The sequence below is a fragment of the Arvicanthis niloticus genome, chromosome 2, assembly GCF_011762505.2.
Source record: "Arvicanthis niloticus isolate mArvNil1 chromosome 2, mArvNil1.pat.X, whole genome shotgun sequence".
Taxonomy (NCBI): domain Eukaryota; kingdom Metazoa; phylum Chordata; class Mammalia; order Rodentia; family Muridae; genus Arvicanthis; species Arvicanthis niloticus.
Window position 1 is genome coordinate 147,480,379 of NC_047659.1, and position 14,762 is coordinate 147,495,140.

The 14,762-nt window shown below is 48.8% G+C and overlaps 1 protein-coding gene across 12 annotated transcripts in view; it reads left to right on the forward strand.

The window, feature by feature from the left end:
- The window catches only part of Rtel1 (regulator of telomere elongation helicase 1), a 36,216-nt gene extending 21,454 nt beyond the window's left edge, over nucleotides 1-14,762 (forward strand). For 3 of the 12 annotated variants that reach the window (XM_076930413.1, XM_076930421.1, XM_076930422.1), the window contains 23 exons: nucleotides 648-703; nucleotides 4,905-4,979; nucleotides 5,090-5,171; nucleotides 7,304-7,436; nucleotides 7,596-7,709; nucleotides 7,800-7,840; nucleotides 8,029-8,114; nucleotides 8,261-8,338; nucleotides 8,778-8,855; nucleotides 9,178-9,324; nucleotides 9,403-9,518; nucleotides 9,732-9,855; nucleotides 9,962-10,112; nucleotides 10,202-10,341; nucleotides 10,924-11,019; nucleotides 12,057-12,255; nucleotides 12,438-12,587; nucleotides 13,126-13,242; nucleotides 13,456-13,680; nucleotides 13,779-13,940; nucleotides 14,055-14,213; nucleotides 14,293-14,396; nucleotides 14,492-14,762. In XM_076930413.1, coding sequence (XP_076786528.1) covers nucleotides 648-703; nucleotides 4,905-4,979; nucleotides 5,090-5,171; nucleotides 7,304-7,436; nucleotides 7,596-7,709; nucleotides 7,800-7,840; nucleotides 8,029-8,114; nucleotides 8,261-8,338; nucleotides 8,778-8,855; nucleotides 9,178-9,324; nucleotides 9,403-9,518; nucleotides 9,732-9,855; nucleotides 9,962-10,112; nucleotides 10,202-10,341; nucleotides 10,924-11,019; nucleotides 12,057-12,255; nucleotides 12,438-12,587; nucleotides 13,126-13,242; nucleotides 13,456-13,680; nucleotides 13,779-13,940; nucleotides 14,055-14,213; nucleotides 14,293-14,396; nucleotides 14,492-14,584 — 2,726 coding nt within the window. In that variant the 3' untranslated portion in view covers nucleotides 14,585-14,762. Of the gene's footprint in view, nucleotides 1-647; nucleotides 704-4,904; nucleotides 4,980-5,089; nucleotides 5,172-7,303; nucleotides 7,437-7,595; nucleotides 7,710-7,799; nucleotides 7,841-8,028; nucleotides 8,115-8,260; nucleotides 8,339-8,777; nucleotides 8,856-9,177; nucleotides 9,325-9,402; nucleotides 9,519-9,731; nucleotides 9,856-9,961; nucleotides 10,113-10,201; nucleotides 10,342-10,923; nucleotides 11,020-12,056; nucleotides 12,256-12,437; nucleotides 12,588-13,125; nucleotides 13,243-13,455; nucleotides 13,681-13,778; nucleotides 13,941-14,054; nucleotides 14,214-14,254; nucleotides 14,397-14,491 lie in introns of all 12 variants that reach the window. The other 9 variants (XM_076930419.1, XM_076930423.1, XM_076930415.1 and 6 more) reach the window with 8 other exon arrangements.

Sequence of the window (14,762 nt, forward strand, 5' to 3'; positions counted from 1 at the left end):
TCAGAAGGGCTTTGATCTTGATCCTCTAGCCTTTGTCTGTAGAGTGCTAACATTTCAGGGGTGGCCACTGGGCCTAGCTGGCTTCTCTTTCCAATTGAGACACAGGGTCATTTGGTCAACCATTGTCTTCTTTCTGCTTTGCAGTATGTGGTTTCTTACTATAGTATTTCCTAGTTAGCTCCCATTTAAGGAGGGATATCAGAGACTTTGTGGATTTAGTGAGATGTGGGCCTCTCCAGCTTTTCCCCCTTGTTACTGGACCTGAGTTCTGCTTAGTTTAGGAGATCAAGGTTCCAAAGGGTAGGGTCCTTATGGGCTGTTCTTCTGCTGACTGGAGTGAGGTGTGCAGTGTCACATGCAATGGTACTGGTCATGCACTGGGGATAGGAGCCATTCTCCCCTGTATCATATGACCAAATGACCAAATCATTGTTTTGGAAGCCTGCACCCCTTTGGGGAGATTCCCCCATCTGACTGCTCTTTAACACTAGAAATAATAGGTCAGCTGCCTGTCCTTAGCACATCCTGTCCCTGATATTGGTTATGGTGGGCTGGTTGCTTTAGTAGATGTGAGACAGAGTAAGTGAGGCTGTGATGGCTCCTGGTAATGTGGGATTCAGAGTCTTTTCTGTTTCTGTGCTCCACAGGTACTGGTGTTTTCACCAACACGGCTGGGTTGCAGAAGCTCATGGACATTATTCAGGTAGGAGGCAGCTTTTAACTATTGGGGTGTCTCTGTTTCTGGAAGTGAGAGCAAAGGCTTCAGGGAATGGACAAAGGTCCTTAAATCACATGTCTAAAACCCTAAGCATCTTTTCACCTGAATGCAGCAGTGTTGGTCTCAGTGGGAGTTAACAGAGGGCAGATCTGACCTTTTTTTGGCTATTTAGTGGCCAGATAAATCCAGAGTAGTATTTTAAGACCAAGATCCTGTGAAGAGTGATGTCAGGAGCTATTTGAAATTCACTTGTCCTCTTTGGGGCTGGGCAGAGCCTTCTTGTTGATAGCAGCTCCAGATAGGTTCAGACTGGGAGGAATCTAGAGACAAATAGCCTGAGTATCTACTCAGAGAAAGGCAAGTGGGTCTTATAAATGCCATAATCTGTGTGTCCAAAGTGGAGGGAGTGGGGGAATAGGAGGGGCTATGGAGCCACTGTCAGAGACGAAGGTGGACTCCTTTCACCTCATCAGGCCTCTTCCTGCTTCTCACTGTGATGTTTTGGAGTCATCCTTCTCCTTGTCTGTGTGACATGCAATTGTCCTCGGGTATAGACACATAGGTCTTAGTGCAACTCTGTCCTCAGCTCTACTGAGCTAGCCAGTCCTGACCAGATAAAGGGTAATCATGGTGTTGGGCCTCTGGTCAACTTCTGCCTTGCTTAGCCTTTCTAAGGTTTTTTTGTTTTGTTGGTTTTTTTGTTTTTGTAGCATTTTTTTATATTAATGGGTATTTTTGTTTGAATGCATGTATGTTTACCACATGTGTACCTGGTGCCTGTGGGGGCCAGAAGACAGAGTCAGATCCCCTGGAACTGGAGTTGTAAGCTACCATATGAGTGATGAGAATCAAACTTGAAAGAATAGTCAGTGCTCTTAACTGCTGGGCCATCCTTCCAAGTTTTAATAGCACATCTTAAGATTCTTGACTGGGAGACAGGTATAGTGATGTTTGCCTCTAAGACCAGCACTTGGGAGGCAGAGGTGGACAGATCTCTGAGTTCAAGCCCAGCCTGGTCTGCATAGTGAGTTCTGGGTCAGCCAGTGCTACATAGTGAGACTTTTTTTTTTTTTTTTTTTTTTTTTTTTTAAATTATTCCTGGATGGTAACTGTTGATCCTTGGAAAAACTGAGGCACAGCCAGTTCCTTCATGTATAGTGTTGTGTGAAGCCACCTGGTTACTTCTACCCATGCTATACTGGGGTTTATGGCTAGTGAGCAGAAAGTGCCTTGGTTTTGTAACCACAAAGCAAATTCTCTTACTGGAGAGGCAGACTGTGAATGCTTGAGACCTCTCTGAGTTTGATCATGATGTAGCTGGGCCACAATGAGGGCATGGGGCCAAGTGTACATGAGCTCAGGCCTGTTTCCTCTCGGACAGCTTTGTGATAAGGGACATAATAGTCTCAGCCTTCCACTCCATGAATGGAGAGTTGACTGAAGACTGAGATGTGTGGTGAGATGAGGAAGGTTTTGGTACACGATTATCCTGACAGACCAGGCTCCCTCCTACATGAACTTCTCCAGAGACATATTAGGTAGGCATCTCTAGACATCTTGCTTCCCAGGATGGTGGTCTATCCATGACTATTGAGTCTATGACTTCTTGTTGTCTGGGGCCCTGTACCACCCACAGCTGGACCATTTAGCCCTTATGGAGCATGCTTTGTCCCCAGTGCAAGAAGCCTTGGTCCTACTAAGCAGATTGTTTTCTGCTGACTAGCAGGGCCTTTTATCAGAAACACCTAAGAATCTACTCTACTCTTCCCATGTGGACACTGGGCTCATCCTCAACTATAGGCAAAAGAGAAGGCCCTGCTATTCCCAGACCTAAGAGGGCTCATTTGAGCAGGACACCCTCTGTCCTCAGAATGCTGCTCTCTAGTCTCTGTTTATAAGGGAGATATTTTCCTTATGCATACTTTTGGAACCCAGACTTCCTTGCCCAGAGGTTTGCAATTTCTTTGGCAGCCGCTCCAAAGGGCCCCAGTACCTTCCCTACCCCGTTCTTGTGCAAGCTGGATACTTGCTAGCATCTTCCTCAGCAGCGGAACAGGTGACTGGGGAGTTGCTTAGCTCACAGCTGCTTCTTGCATAACTGTAGGTGCCAAGAGTTTTTGTCAGGACGTGGGAATGGGCACAGAAACACAGCTAGCCAGTCAGATTCTGTCAGGCCAGAGAAGGGTTAGCCGGGGGTAGGCTTTGTGGCTCCTAGACTAGAATCCTCTCTTTTCTTCCCCCTTGCTCACCTCTGTCGGACATGTAGTGAGCATTCATCTTGCACACATTCACATGCACCTGTGTGTACATGCACTCACACTGTAGGGTCAAGCTTTCCTCTAATAAATCCCATCTTGCTAAGGGATTGCTGGGGGAACTGGACTTCTTATTGATTCATTTTCCCTCTGTCTCCCAAAACCTATCTGATGTTTCAGGACCTTGAAATGTCATCTTGAAACATCTTGAGTCAGCCTGATATGTGTTTTCTTTTTTAAGTTTAAGTGGTTTTAAATTTTTTTTTAAGATTTATTTCTTTTATGCATCTTAGTACACTGTAGTTGTCTTCAGACACACCAGAAGAGGGCATCAGATCCCGTTACAGATGGTTGTGTGCCACCATGTGGTTGCTGGGGATTGAACTCAGTACCTCTGGAAGAGCTTATTCACTGAGCCATCCCTCCAGCCAAGTTTAAATTTTTGTGTTGTGTATTCTTGGAGAAATACATGACTCCCATGAGATCAGGGAGCCCTGCTCTTCCCTCACATGGCCAGTTTAGGTTGTTGTGTGTGAAGGTGTTTCTAAACACTCATGCAAGGTCAAGGCCCAGGGAAGAGTTGTTCAGATGACTTCCATTTCCTCTCACAGGTTGCGTCAGGTGGGGATGAGAACAATGAAGGGAGCTCAGGAGGTTCAGGTCAGCAGACGATGTCCTGAAGGCCAGAAGTCTAGGCAGACACAGAAACGTCCTGAGAGAACAGTGTCCTGTTCACTCAACCCAAGTGGGAAAATGGTCCAGTGGACATTGGGTGGAACACAGTGTCTGGAGATTTTCACACAGGCTGTAACGGACGTCTCTACTCATAACAGATCCCTGGGATGAAAGTTTAGGGTTGTCAGTTTAGTTGGAGGTGAACAGGGACATACAGTTAAAGATGGTCTGCCTGATAAGAAAAGTCAAAAGCGGTGACAAGCTACCTTTGCAAGACAGGAGGTGAATGCAAAGAGAAATCCTCTTGAGGGAAGTCAGAATCACCTGTTTTAACCTGTCCCTCTGTATGTCTCTCATTTAGTTCTGTTACCTTGTGGGTTATGGTGTTTCCTTGATATGGCTGTGTTTCTTATTGATTTGGAGGCCTTGTAAGTCCTATGTGTTCACCTTGTATGATGGGCATATCTTCTACCTGCCTTTTCTGTTTTTTTGGTAGACTCAATTCAAAGGTTTTCTTGCTGCTGGAGGCCTTTTTGCTTTGGCTTATGCTGTCTAACCCACACCTGGTTTCCTTTGGTTCTTGAAGTCTTCTGTAGAACTTTGTGGGTTTGTGTAGGGGCTGAGCATCTACCCACCATCCCTTATAAGGGGTAAGGTGTCTGCTTCTACCTGCCTCTTTCATTCTCTAGTCTCTTGCTGCTGTTGGTATACTGCTTTACAACTTGTTCTTGTTTGTCATGGTTTTGGTAAGTTCTGATACTAACTAGAAGAAACTTTTTGTTTTCATAAACTGTCTTGGTATTTCCTCTGTCAGGTGAAATTTGGGGGTTAACCTTTTCCTGGGCTTTAGGAACCTTGCCACAATCTTAAATGTTGAATTACTAGATTATCCTGGAGCACTGAGAGGCACTGAAGGAAGAGTGAACTGAGTTAATCACGTAAGGCTGTCCTGGCTGCTGCATCCCTAATGTGCACAGGTGGCTCCCAGTAGGTGAGGCCCAAGAGAGCTTTGTAGCTACTTACAGAAAGGAATATCAGGGATAAGCTACTGCCCCTCAGTCTGGGTATGATGGTTGGCCAAATGAAACAAATGGTGAGCATCTGTTTTAGTGGAGGGCTGACTTAGAGAAGGATGAAGTAACCTTGGGCTCTTGGATGCTGGGCTGAGTGAGGCTTTAGTTTTCATCTCATTATGAAGACGCTTATGTTCTCAACCCAGGCTCCTTTTCCTTTTGCTATGCTGCTGTGCCTTTCAGATTGTGTTCAGCGTGGACCCTCCGGAAGGCAGCCCTGGTTCTCTGGTGGGGCTGGGTATCTCACATTGCTATAAGGTGAGAGCAGCTATCAGGATGTGGGCAAGTCTAAAGGTCTCACAGACCTTTGGGGCAGGGTTGCTGTAGGACCTGGGCAGGCAGGCACATTTGTATGTTTGTCCTTCCAGGTACACATACACCCTGAAACCAGTCACCGGAGAGCAGCTCAGCGGTCAGATGCCTGGAGTACCACTACATCCAGGAAACAAGGTACAAATCTTCACTGTAGGAAGTTCTACCCTGCCCAACCTTTGCACAGTAGTAACATCACGTCTGGAGTCATGCATGCTCATGCCCACCAAAAGCCAGAAAGCCTGTTATCCACCCAGAGTCACTTAGGAGGGCAGTGGCAGAACCAAGGCTCTCTGCAAGGCCTCCCCTCCCTGACTTAGGGTACACTATTATTCATTATTATTATTATTATTATGTTGTTTCAAGATAGGGTTTCTCTGTGTAGCCCTGGCTGTCCTAGAACTCCCTGTGTAGGCCAACTGGCCTTGAACCCAGAGATCTACCTGTGTCTGCCTCCCAGGTACTGCCACACTTGGTTCAATACACTTCTTTTTAAATAAAAAATTTTAATGTTGTAGGTTCGGTTTGTTTTTGTTTTTTGGCAAGATCTTACTATGTAGCCCTTACTGGCCTGGAATTAGATGTGTAGACCAGGCTGGCCTCATAGAGATCTCTCTGCCTCTACCTACTAAGTGTTAGCCTTGAAGATGTGCACTGTCACGGCTGGCTCAGGGTGTGCTTCTTTAGATTAAGTCAAGTTAGCTTCAACCTCCCATGTATGGCTGTCATCTTTCTTTTAGCCAGTGCCATGGCAAGATCCTTCAGACCCAGGCCCTAGGGTCATGTCTGAAGAACAGGTGGCTGACCCTGTTGTTGAGCTGGTATGAATTCCTACCTCTCATAAACTCTCTAGGGTTCAACTGCTTCTTAGTACCTTAAGAGTGGCGCCAATGCTACTGAGGTTGCTGTGCAGATGGTAAGGGACCTTTGAACACTCTGTATATTGGTATTATAGTACTGGGATCTTGACTGCGGTCTGCCCCACCTACCCTATGTGGAATTTAGCCTCAGCAGCTGTCTTCACACATGTAGCTTGCTGCAACCACTAACTCAGATGATACTCAGGCTACATGTCAAGTGTGCACCTCAGCAGTGAGGCCCTCAGCAGTGCGCCCTGCCCCTCAGCAAGGCCCTGCCCAGCCCCCACATCTCTTGTTCTCCAGCAATGCCTTATCTGTGAGTTTCTCTTCTCATCTTTCTGTCTTCATGGACTATTCTTTCTAGTTTTGTTTTGTTTTGTTTTGTTTTTCCAAGACAGGGTCTCATTATGTAACTCTGGCTGTCCTGGAACTCACTATATAGACCAGGCTGGCCTTGAACTTAGAGAGATCTGCCTGCTTCTGCCTCTCAAGTGTGTGTGTGACTATGCTCTTAGGCTGCTTTGTGACTTACAGGTTGCAGCCTTAGCAGAAGCAGTCCTGTGGAGCTAATGTGGATACTGTGGTTTAAGTCATTTGAGCCTACCAGGAAGAAAGGGTTAGAGGTGGGGTGAGTTCAGCAGGAGCTGTGGTGTGGTTCTGTCCCCAGGAGCCTCCCTACTGTACAAATATCCTCTTCCCTGCAAGAAGCATCCTTCGCCTTTGGTGGTTGGTAGGTGCTCAGGTATTTAGTGATTTCTTGGTAGCGTTCCCTAGAGGGTGTTCGTAGGAAATGAGTTTGTTGAGGTCACTGGCTGATTCTGAGACAGCCTCAGGCAGGGCAGCTTCCGACGAGGAATGGAAATCTTCTCTGATGGCACCTGGCTTTGCCTTCAGTGACTTTTAAGTTGTTCTGGTGTTTTAATTTCTGGAGCTTCCAAAGATTTCTAGGAATGAGGAATGTGTGGTTCTACTCAGTCAGGCATTGATTGCTTGGAACTGTACTTCCTTCTGAATCTGACCTTGCCTGCTGCTGATGTGACCAGAATCTATGAATTTGATTCCCTTTTCTTAGCAGTTATGCCTGACATGTCAGGAGTTTAGATGTTGCTTCCTCCCTGTGAGCTTTTAGTAGAGGTCTAGTGCCAAATGTCAGGGTTTCTACAGAACTTTGTTGGGCCCAGACGTCTTCTCTGTATTTGCCAGTGTCCTTCTGGGTCAGCCTCTTTCTTGTTCTCTGGATCCCTGAGAGGGGCCAGATTATAGGCTGGGCTCAGGCCTCAGCTCAGACTTGGCCTTTTGTCCTGATGTGTGCACCTGGGCCTGTGTGAATGCACGTAGCTTGCTCTTTCAATACAGTAGATGATGATGGTGGATTCCAGTCCTGTCCTCATACCCAGTTCCCCCTTGCAGGGAAGGTGCTGAGCTATTGGTGCTTCAGCCCCAGCCACAGTATGCGTGAACTGGTCTACCAAGGAGTCCGAACCCTTATCCTCACCAGTGGTACACTGGCTCCGCTGTCTTCCTTTGCTCTGGAGATGCAGATGTACGTATGAGTCACCTCTGGCTGGGGGTCACAACACCAGGAACATGGTGGATGGGGGTGGGGATGCTTGCCAGGACTCTAGGGCTTTCTGGGCCAGTATCCTGAAGGTTCTCAGACCTTGGGTCTATCCCATTATCTATTTCCTCTGGCCATTCCCAGTCCGTTCCCAGTCTGTCTGGAGAATCCACACATCATTGACAAGAACCAGCTCTGGGTAGGGGTTATCCCCCGAGGCCCTGATGGTGTTCAGCTAAGCTCTGCCTATGACAAAAGGTAAAGGGTCCTGGTTTCTGTGCCTTTCTGTAGTGTTGAGGGTTGCTGGGGTGTAGGCTTCTCATAACAGCAGTCTGTCTGATTATATAGGTTTTCTAAAGAGTGCTTGTCTTCCCTGGGGAAGGCTCTGGGTAAGTACTACTCCACACGTAACTTTCTGTTCCTTCCCTAGGAAAGAAACCCTTGTTTTATAACTGTTCTGGTCCTAGAACCTCTACCCTAGTCCATGGGGGTTAGGGCCTAGAGCTCCTCAGTTTGTGCTCTTAAGAATCAACAGGGCCTTCAGCAGTCTTCTAAGCCTTGCCTGGACCATTTCCAGGCAACATTGCTCGCGTGGTGCCCCATGGGCTTTTGGTCTTCTTCCCTTCCTACCCTGTCATGGAGAAAAGCCTGGAGTTCTGGCAGGTGCGTTCCCCTACATATATTCCTGAAAGAGAGAGCAGCACCCCATATGACTGAAAGTCTGAGCAAGGAACTGGACAGAGCATGTAAACAGGGCTGTAGCCACAGCCCTTACCTGTCCACTCACAGCCTGGCTTTTTCTCCCACAGGTGCAAGGCTTGGCCAAGAAGGTAGAAGCACTGAAGCCTCTGTTTGTGGAACCCAGGAACAAAGGCAGCTTCTCAGAGGTCTGTGAGACAAACTAGGAGTCAGGTGGGGCCTACCTCTAGCATCCCTCAAAGTCTTCAGCTGATCATTCTCTCTGCCCAGGGACTCTGGTTGGCTCCAGGCTACCTGTTCTGGACTTTGTGCTTACTTCCAAGTTCTTGAGTGTTTCACCAGAATGCCCCTAACATGGTTTGGCATGTAGATAATGGCAGTGCATCTTCCTGTCCAAGTCCTTGGGACCCAGCAGCTACCTTGTCTGTGGGGGTCCCTATGTTTTCTGGAGACTCTAGATAGGCTCTGGGTTTTGGATGTGCATCTGCTGGTAATAGTATCATGAAAATGCTCTCAGAACCCTGGTGTCCCCTTAGTTGAGACTATCCTTTGTCTCAAAAAAGTAAGATTTAGTTCTCATTTGAGAAGTACAGGGAACTGAACCTGACTGACCATCCTTTCATCTAGGTCATCGATGCCTACTACAAGCAAGTTGCCTCCCCTGGGTCTAATGGGGCCACCTTCTTAGCAGTGTGTCGGGGAAAGGTGAAGTCTCTGCTGGTTATCTTGCCCCTTCCTACCTGTTTCTTTTCGTAGTCTGAAACAAGACTCCTGCCTTGGGTCCCACATCCAGCAAACAAATTAGTAGGAGCTATACGAGGCGCTGTGCTTGGTACTAATGGCCAAGGCCAAAGTTAGGAGGCTCTGAGTATGGCAGAATTGACATGAGCCCAGCTCTAGACCTGAGGATGGAACTTTGTTTTCCTGCAATACCTGGGATAGGTAGCCGAAAGGGTTAGGGCATGGGTAGACCTCAAGCCTGGATAGAAACCAAGAGGGAAGAGAAGTATCTATTTCCTTGTGTTAGGCCAGCGAAGGGCTGGACTTCTCAGACATGAATGGGCGTGGTGTGATTGTCACGGGCCTCCCATATCCCCCACGAATGGATCCCCGTGTTGTCCTCAAGATGCAGTTCTTGGATGAGATGAAAGGCCGGAGTGGGGTTGGAGGCCAGGTGAGTTACCACAGGGCTGGGTGAGCAGGGAACTTTGGGCACCAAGGACCCTAATGACCAAAATTCTTTCCTTCCTAGTGCCTCTCTGGGCAGGAATGGTACCAGCAGCAAGCATCCAGGGCTGTGAACCAGGCTATTGGGAGGGTTATCCGACACCGCCGTGACTATGGGGCCATCTTCCTGTGTGACCACAGGTACAGGAAGACTCTGTAGCTATCCCCATTTCTTCCTCCTTTCTAGACCCAGGATCCTCCTCCCTCGTATGAAATCTGTAGCTGCCTCTCTGGCCCTGCCAACAGACACTACTTCTTCATTTTGAGGCTTGAGTGTACTGGCTGTAGGGCAGGGATAGCCCTTAGTTTTTTAAGTAGAGAACTTAAACTGACAGCCACTCATTTACCCTCCAGGTTCGCCTATGCTGACACCAAGGCCCAGCTGCCCTCCTGGGTTCGCCCCTACCTTAAGGTGTATGACAGCTTTGGCCATGTCATCCGAGATGTGGCCCAGTTCTTCCGTGTTGCTCAGAAAACTGTGAGCGCCAAATGCCCAGTTGACTTGCCTATGTTCCCATAGAGGGGCTGGAGTCCCTTCTCTGAGGAGCAATGGATGCAAGCCTCCTTACCCTGTGATTCTCCAGATGCCTTTGCCAGTTCCTCAGGCTGTGACCTCACGTATGAGTGAGGGAGAAGCTGCTGTCAAGGAGGCTACATTGTCTAGCCACTCCCTTTCCACCAAGAAGGCCATGAGCTTGGATGTGCATGTGCCCAGCCTGAGGCGGAAGCCCACAGGTGTGTGGGGTTGGGTAAAAACCACATATGACAGGCAGTAAGTATCCTTGCTTTCTGATAAGCTTTCCTGCCAACACATATTCCTTTAGGATCACCAGCTGCTGGAGACTCTGAGAGCAGCCTGTGTGTGGAGTATGAGCAGCAGACATTTTCTGCCCAGCAGAGACCCATGGGGCTGCTAGCTGCCTTAGAGCACAACGAGCAGAAGGCCGGGGCATCTGAGGAGCAGGTGTGAAATGGGGTGAGGGTATCTGCCATGAACACGGATCCTTCCCAGTAAGTAGGTGGGCAAGTGAGATTCAGCACCCCCACTGTACTGTGCCTTATCCCTAGACCCTGGCTCCCATGGTACTACCACCATGTCTCTTTGGTGGGTCAGTCTGGCACAGTCTACTCAAAATCTAGCACTTTTAACCCCCTGGTATGCACAAAGCTGGCCTTTCTCCCACCCTGTGTTGTATGAATAGTGTCTTGAATTTCTTCTCCTCAGAGGCCCTTTGCCCAAAAGTCTTTAAGTTCCTAGGTCTGACTTAAAGCTCCTTCCCTCCATTCCTGCTCTGACAATCAAGTTACTATAAATGTGTCCTTCATGTGGCTCTCTCACTGCTACCTGCAAACAAGGCCAAGTAGCATGACATAAAAGGGCCCAGAATCTCGGCATTGCCACCAGAATTAGGATATGACCCTTCCCTGCATCTCCTTTCAAGTCTCTATTCAGGACACAGGCAAGGATCCTGGGGACCCAAAAGGATATCACAGGTGCTTTAGAAACACTGGGTTTAGGTTAGGACCACAGCTGTGTTTCCCTCAGGTGCTCAGCTCCTCCACCCCATCTCTCCCCTGTGAGAAGAGACTGTCTGTTGAACAAAAAGGAGGAAGGAAGAAAGTCAGACTGGTCAGCCATCCGGTATGTTAGTGTCCCCTGCAGCTAAGACAACTGCTTGTGGCCACGTGTGGGAATCTTGCCTCTGGTGCCTATTGCCCCAACCGAGCAAGGGTGTGGCTAGAGTTGAGCCCCTATGATGTTGATAACCTGGGGCCTCCAGTTTGCCATTCTTTCTCTATGAAGACAATCTCACCTCCCCATTTTTTAGTTTTGAGACAGGGTCATAAAAGGGCTGGCATTGAACTTACTGTGTAATCAAGAATGACTTTGAACTCTTGATTCCCCCTGCCTTTCCTTCCTAACTGCTGGGATTACAGGCGATGTGCCACTGTACTCACCCTGCTCAAGAGATCTTTTTCTTTTCTGCTGGAATCTGGCCTTGACCCTTAGGATCATTTGGTTCGGGATCTGTAACTGGTTGTGGTTCCCTCCACCATAATGAGCAGAGTGGCCTGGTGCTGGCTCTTTCTGGGTGTGGATACTGAATTATCCATATGAGGAGGTACAGTGTGTTCTTAGTTTCAGATGAAAAGTTTAGTTACATCCTAAGCCATTAACCGCTACCTGCTGGAAAGCTCCAAGTGTGGTAGCTCTTGTCCTTGTCCTGCTGTAAGAAGATTCAGGGGGCTGTTGATCTGGAAGAACACAAGATGTGGAGGGTCTGAACCGCTGATGGCTGGGAATGGTAGGGTGGGAGCTGCCTCAGTCAAGCTGCCTTGGCTTACGTGGTTGTTTATAGATCTGAGATGTACAGAACTGGGGTGCAGCCTGTTGGGAAGTGTCCTTTTCTACAGGTACATCTGCTCTGGGGCCATATGGGTTTCTTAGACCATATAGGTTTCTGTCTGCTTTTGGTGTGATCTCAGACAGGCCTGAGCCACACACCAGAACTGCACCTTGCTTCTCTAGCACCCCTCTGCTTTCTTTCCTGGTAGAGCGTTCACAGGCAGCAGCCCGACTGGCAAGTCATTAAGTCCTGGAGCCCAAAACTCTGTCCTGCCTCCAAGGCGGGAGGAAAGGACTGGCTCTCATAGAGCTCTTGATTCTATCTCTTCCAGGAGGAACCAATGGCTGGCACACAGGCAGGCAGAGCCAAGATGTTCATGGTGGCCGTGAAGCAAGCACTGAGTCAAGCTAACTTTGACACCTTTACCCAGGCCCTGCAGCACTATAAGAGTTCTGATGACTTTGAAGCCCTAGTGGCCTCTCTCACCTGCCTCTTTGCTGAAGACCCCAAGAAACACACCCTAATTAAAGGTACCCTGGCTTTCAAAATTCTGCTATAAGGTTAAAATGACAGTGGTGGAGGTGGAGCTGGTGATAGGGTTGACTCTGCTTCCCAGAGAAAAGGTCTAGTAGGTAGGCCGTGGTCCACAGAGTCTCTAGCCCATCAGTCACAGTATATGGAGCCTATAGACTCAGACAACTACTTCCCACAGGCTTCTACCAATTTGTACGACCACACCACAAGCAGCAGTTTGAGGACATCTGCATCCAGCTAACAGGCCAACGATGTGGCCACCAGCCAGGGAACAGCCTTTCCTTTGGAGAGCAAGCACAGTCAACTGTGGACTCTACCGGTGAGCAAGGTCTCTAGACACTTACTCTCAGACTTGAAGGGCAGTTTGTTTGCACCTGGAAAGAGCTTAGTAGGCATCCCTGGACTCTCACCTGGCTACTTTAACCCATATTCTCCCAGATTCTGTCTCCAGAGGGCAGCAGTTTGTTGAACTCTTAGCTTAGGTATCTAAGAGACCTCCCTTGGGGAATTCATGCTAGAGTCCTGGCAGCTGAGCACCCGTCCTACTTCTGACTGAGCAGCTGAGCTGGCCCCTCCACAAACAGTTCCTGTTGCCATGCTGTATGTAGGGCAGGTGTGGTAGAAGGGATTTATTTATCCACAGAGCAGTACTTCTTCCAGTGCTCCATGCACACAGGTATGGCAGAGAGAAAACGTACCCTTTGGGCTCAGTACTCATTGAGGTGTCAGTACCTGTGCCCCTGAGCAGGACTCATTGGGCCCTCTTAGACAGTCAGGTAGGTGGGTCTGAGATGTGTACCTGATGTCAGGGCCCCCTTTCCCGTCTGAGGATTATGAGGCCTAATCTTAGGAGCATGTTTCTTCAGGAAAAAGAGACCCGGAGTCTAAGCTGACCTTGTCTGAAGGTGTAAACAGGCAGCTGGATCCTGGAGAGCACCTGAACCAGGGGCGGCCTCACCTGTCTGCCCATCTAACCTCCAAAGGTACCTGGCTCCTGAAATCCCCAGGTGGACTTAAAAATCCTTGAAGAGGCGTGCTGGACTGCTTGGTTCTTAAATCCATTTGTCCTGAGCTGCTGGCAGCCTCTACAGGGATTCCTGAAAGGAAGTGGTGGGGGGAATGTCCCCAAGCCATTTGACACCCTCACCCCCCCACCTCCAGCTGAGCCCAAAGGGAGTAACATTTCTCCAAAACAGGAGACATCAGCCATTGTCCAAAAGTGGAGTGTGCAGTAGAAAAACCTGGCCAGGCTGCTGTGAGTGATTACCTGTCTGATGTCCGCAAGGCTCTGGGATCTGCAAGCTGCAACCAGCTTATGGCAGCTCTGAGGGCATACAAACAGAATGATGACCTGGACAAGGTGCTAGCTGTGGTGGCAGCACTGACCACTGCAAAACCTGAGCACTTATCCTTGCTACAGAGTACGTAGTCCTTGTGTGTAGGGCATAGGTTTTGGGAAGGGTGGTGAAGGCTGTATGTGAGAAGTACACGCAGAGCTTGAACAAAAGTTCTCCCACAGGATTTGGCATGTTTGTGCGTCCGCATCATAAGCCTCAGTTCCTACAGACCTGTGCAGACCTAATGGGCCTACCTACCATAGGCAAGGGCTTGGAGCTCCCAGGTCCCAGGGATGAGAGTACAACTGTGCCTTCTGAGCTTACCCATGAGGACATGAAACCAGGTGAGGGCCCACTTGAAGACTCCCTCTATACCCTTGCCCTATTACCTTGAGCCCCTCACTGCACTGGGGCTGACAGGAAGCGCATACGTTTCTTATACTCATTGAAATCTTTAGGGCCCTCGATGTCCAAGAAACCTGAGAAGACCCAGAGTAAGATCTCATCTTTCCTTAGACAGAGGCCAGACCAGAATGTGAGGTCTGATACCACCACCACCTCAAAGCCCATGCAACTTCCTCCCAGACTACCCCATGAACATATGAAGCCTCAGTGGAGTAAGCACTAGGGGCTACAGAGTGACTGTTGGTTATGGCAGGGCACTGGACAGTGTGTGCTCATTTAGACCTCCTGCAGCAGAATTTTTATGTCCGGCCTGTGCAACTGAGGATACAGTGCTTTTCCAGTGCCCTTCGTGTGACTTCTACCGCTGCTGGGTCTGTTGGAAACTTCAACTCCAGGTTGGGGACTAACCCTCTCTAGCCCATCAGGCATCTCCCCAGGTGGTGGGGGCTGAGGGGCCTAGGGTTCAGTGCCAGGCTTCAGTGCCTAGTAGGTATCTCCACAGGCTTCTAGACTGTGTCCAGCTTGCGGTGCTGTTAACAGGAAGCAGAGCATTACACAGGTCATCTGGCCGAAGCCCCAGTGAAAACAGATGGAGACCTTTGCTGGCTCTGATGTGACTAAACCCACTGCAGGTCTCATGCTTGGCTGTCCAATGGGATCTGAATCTACTTGTTAAGTCCTGACACCTCAAATAGCCTATATTGGCATTGTTCATATATTACTGAATGTGTAGGCTGTCCAATAAAACTAAGTTATTAGGA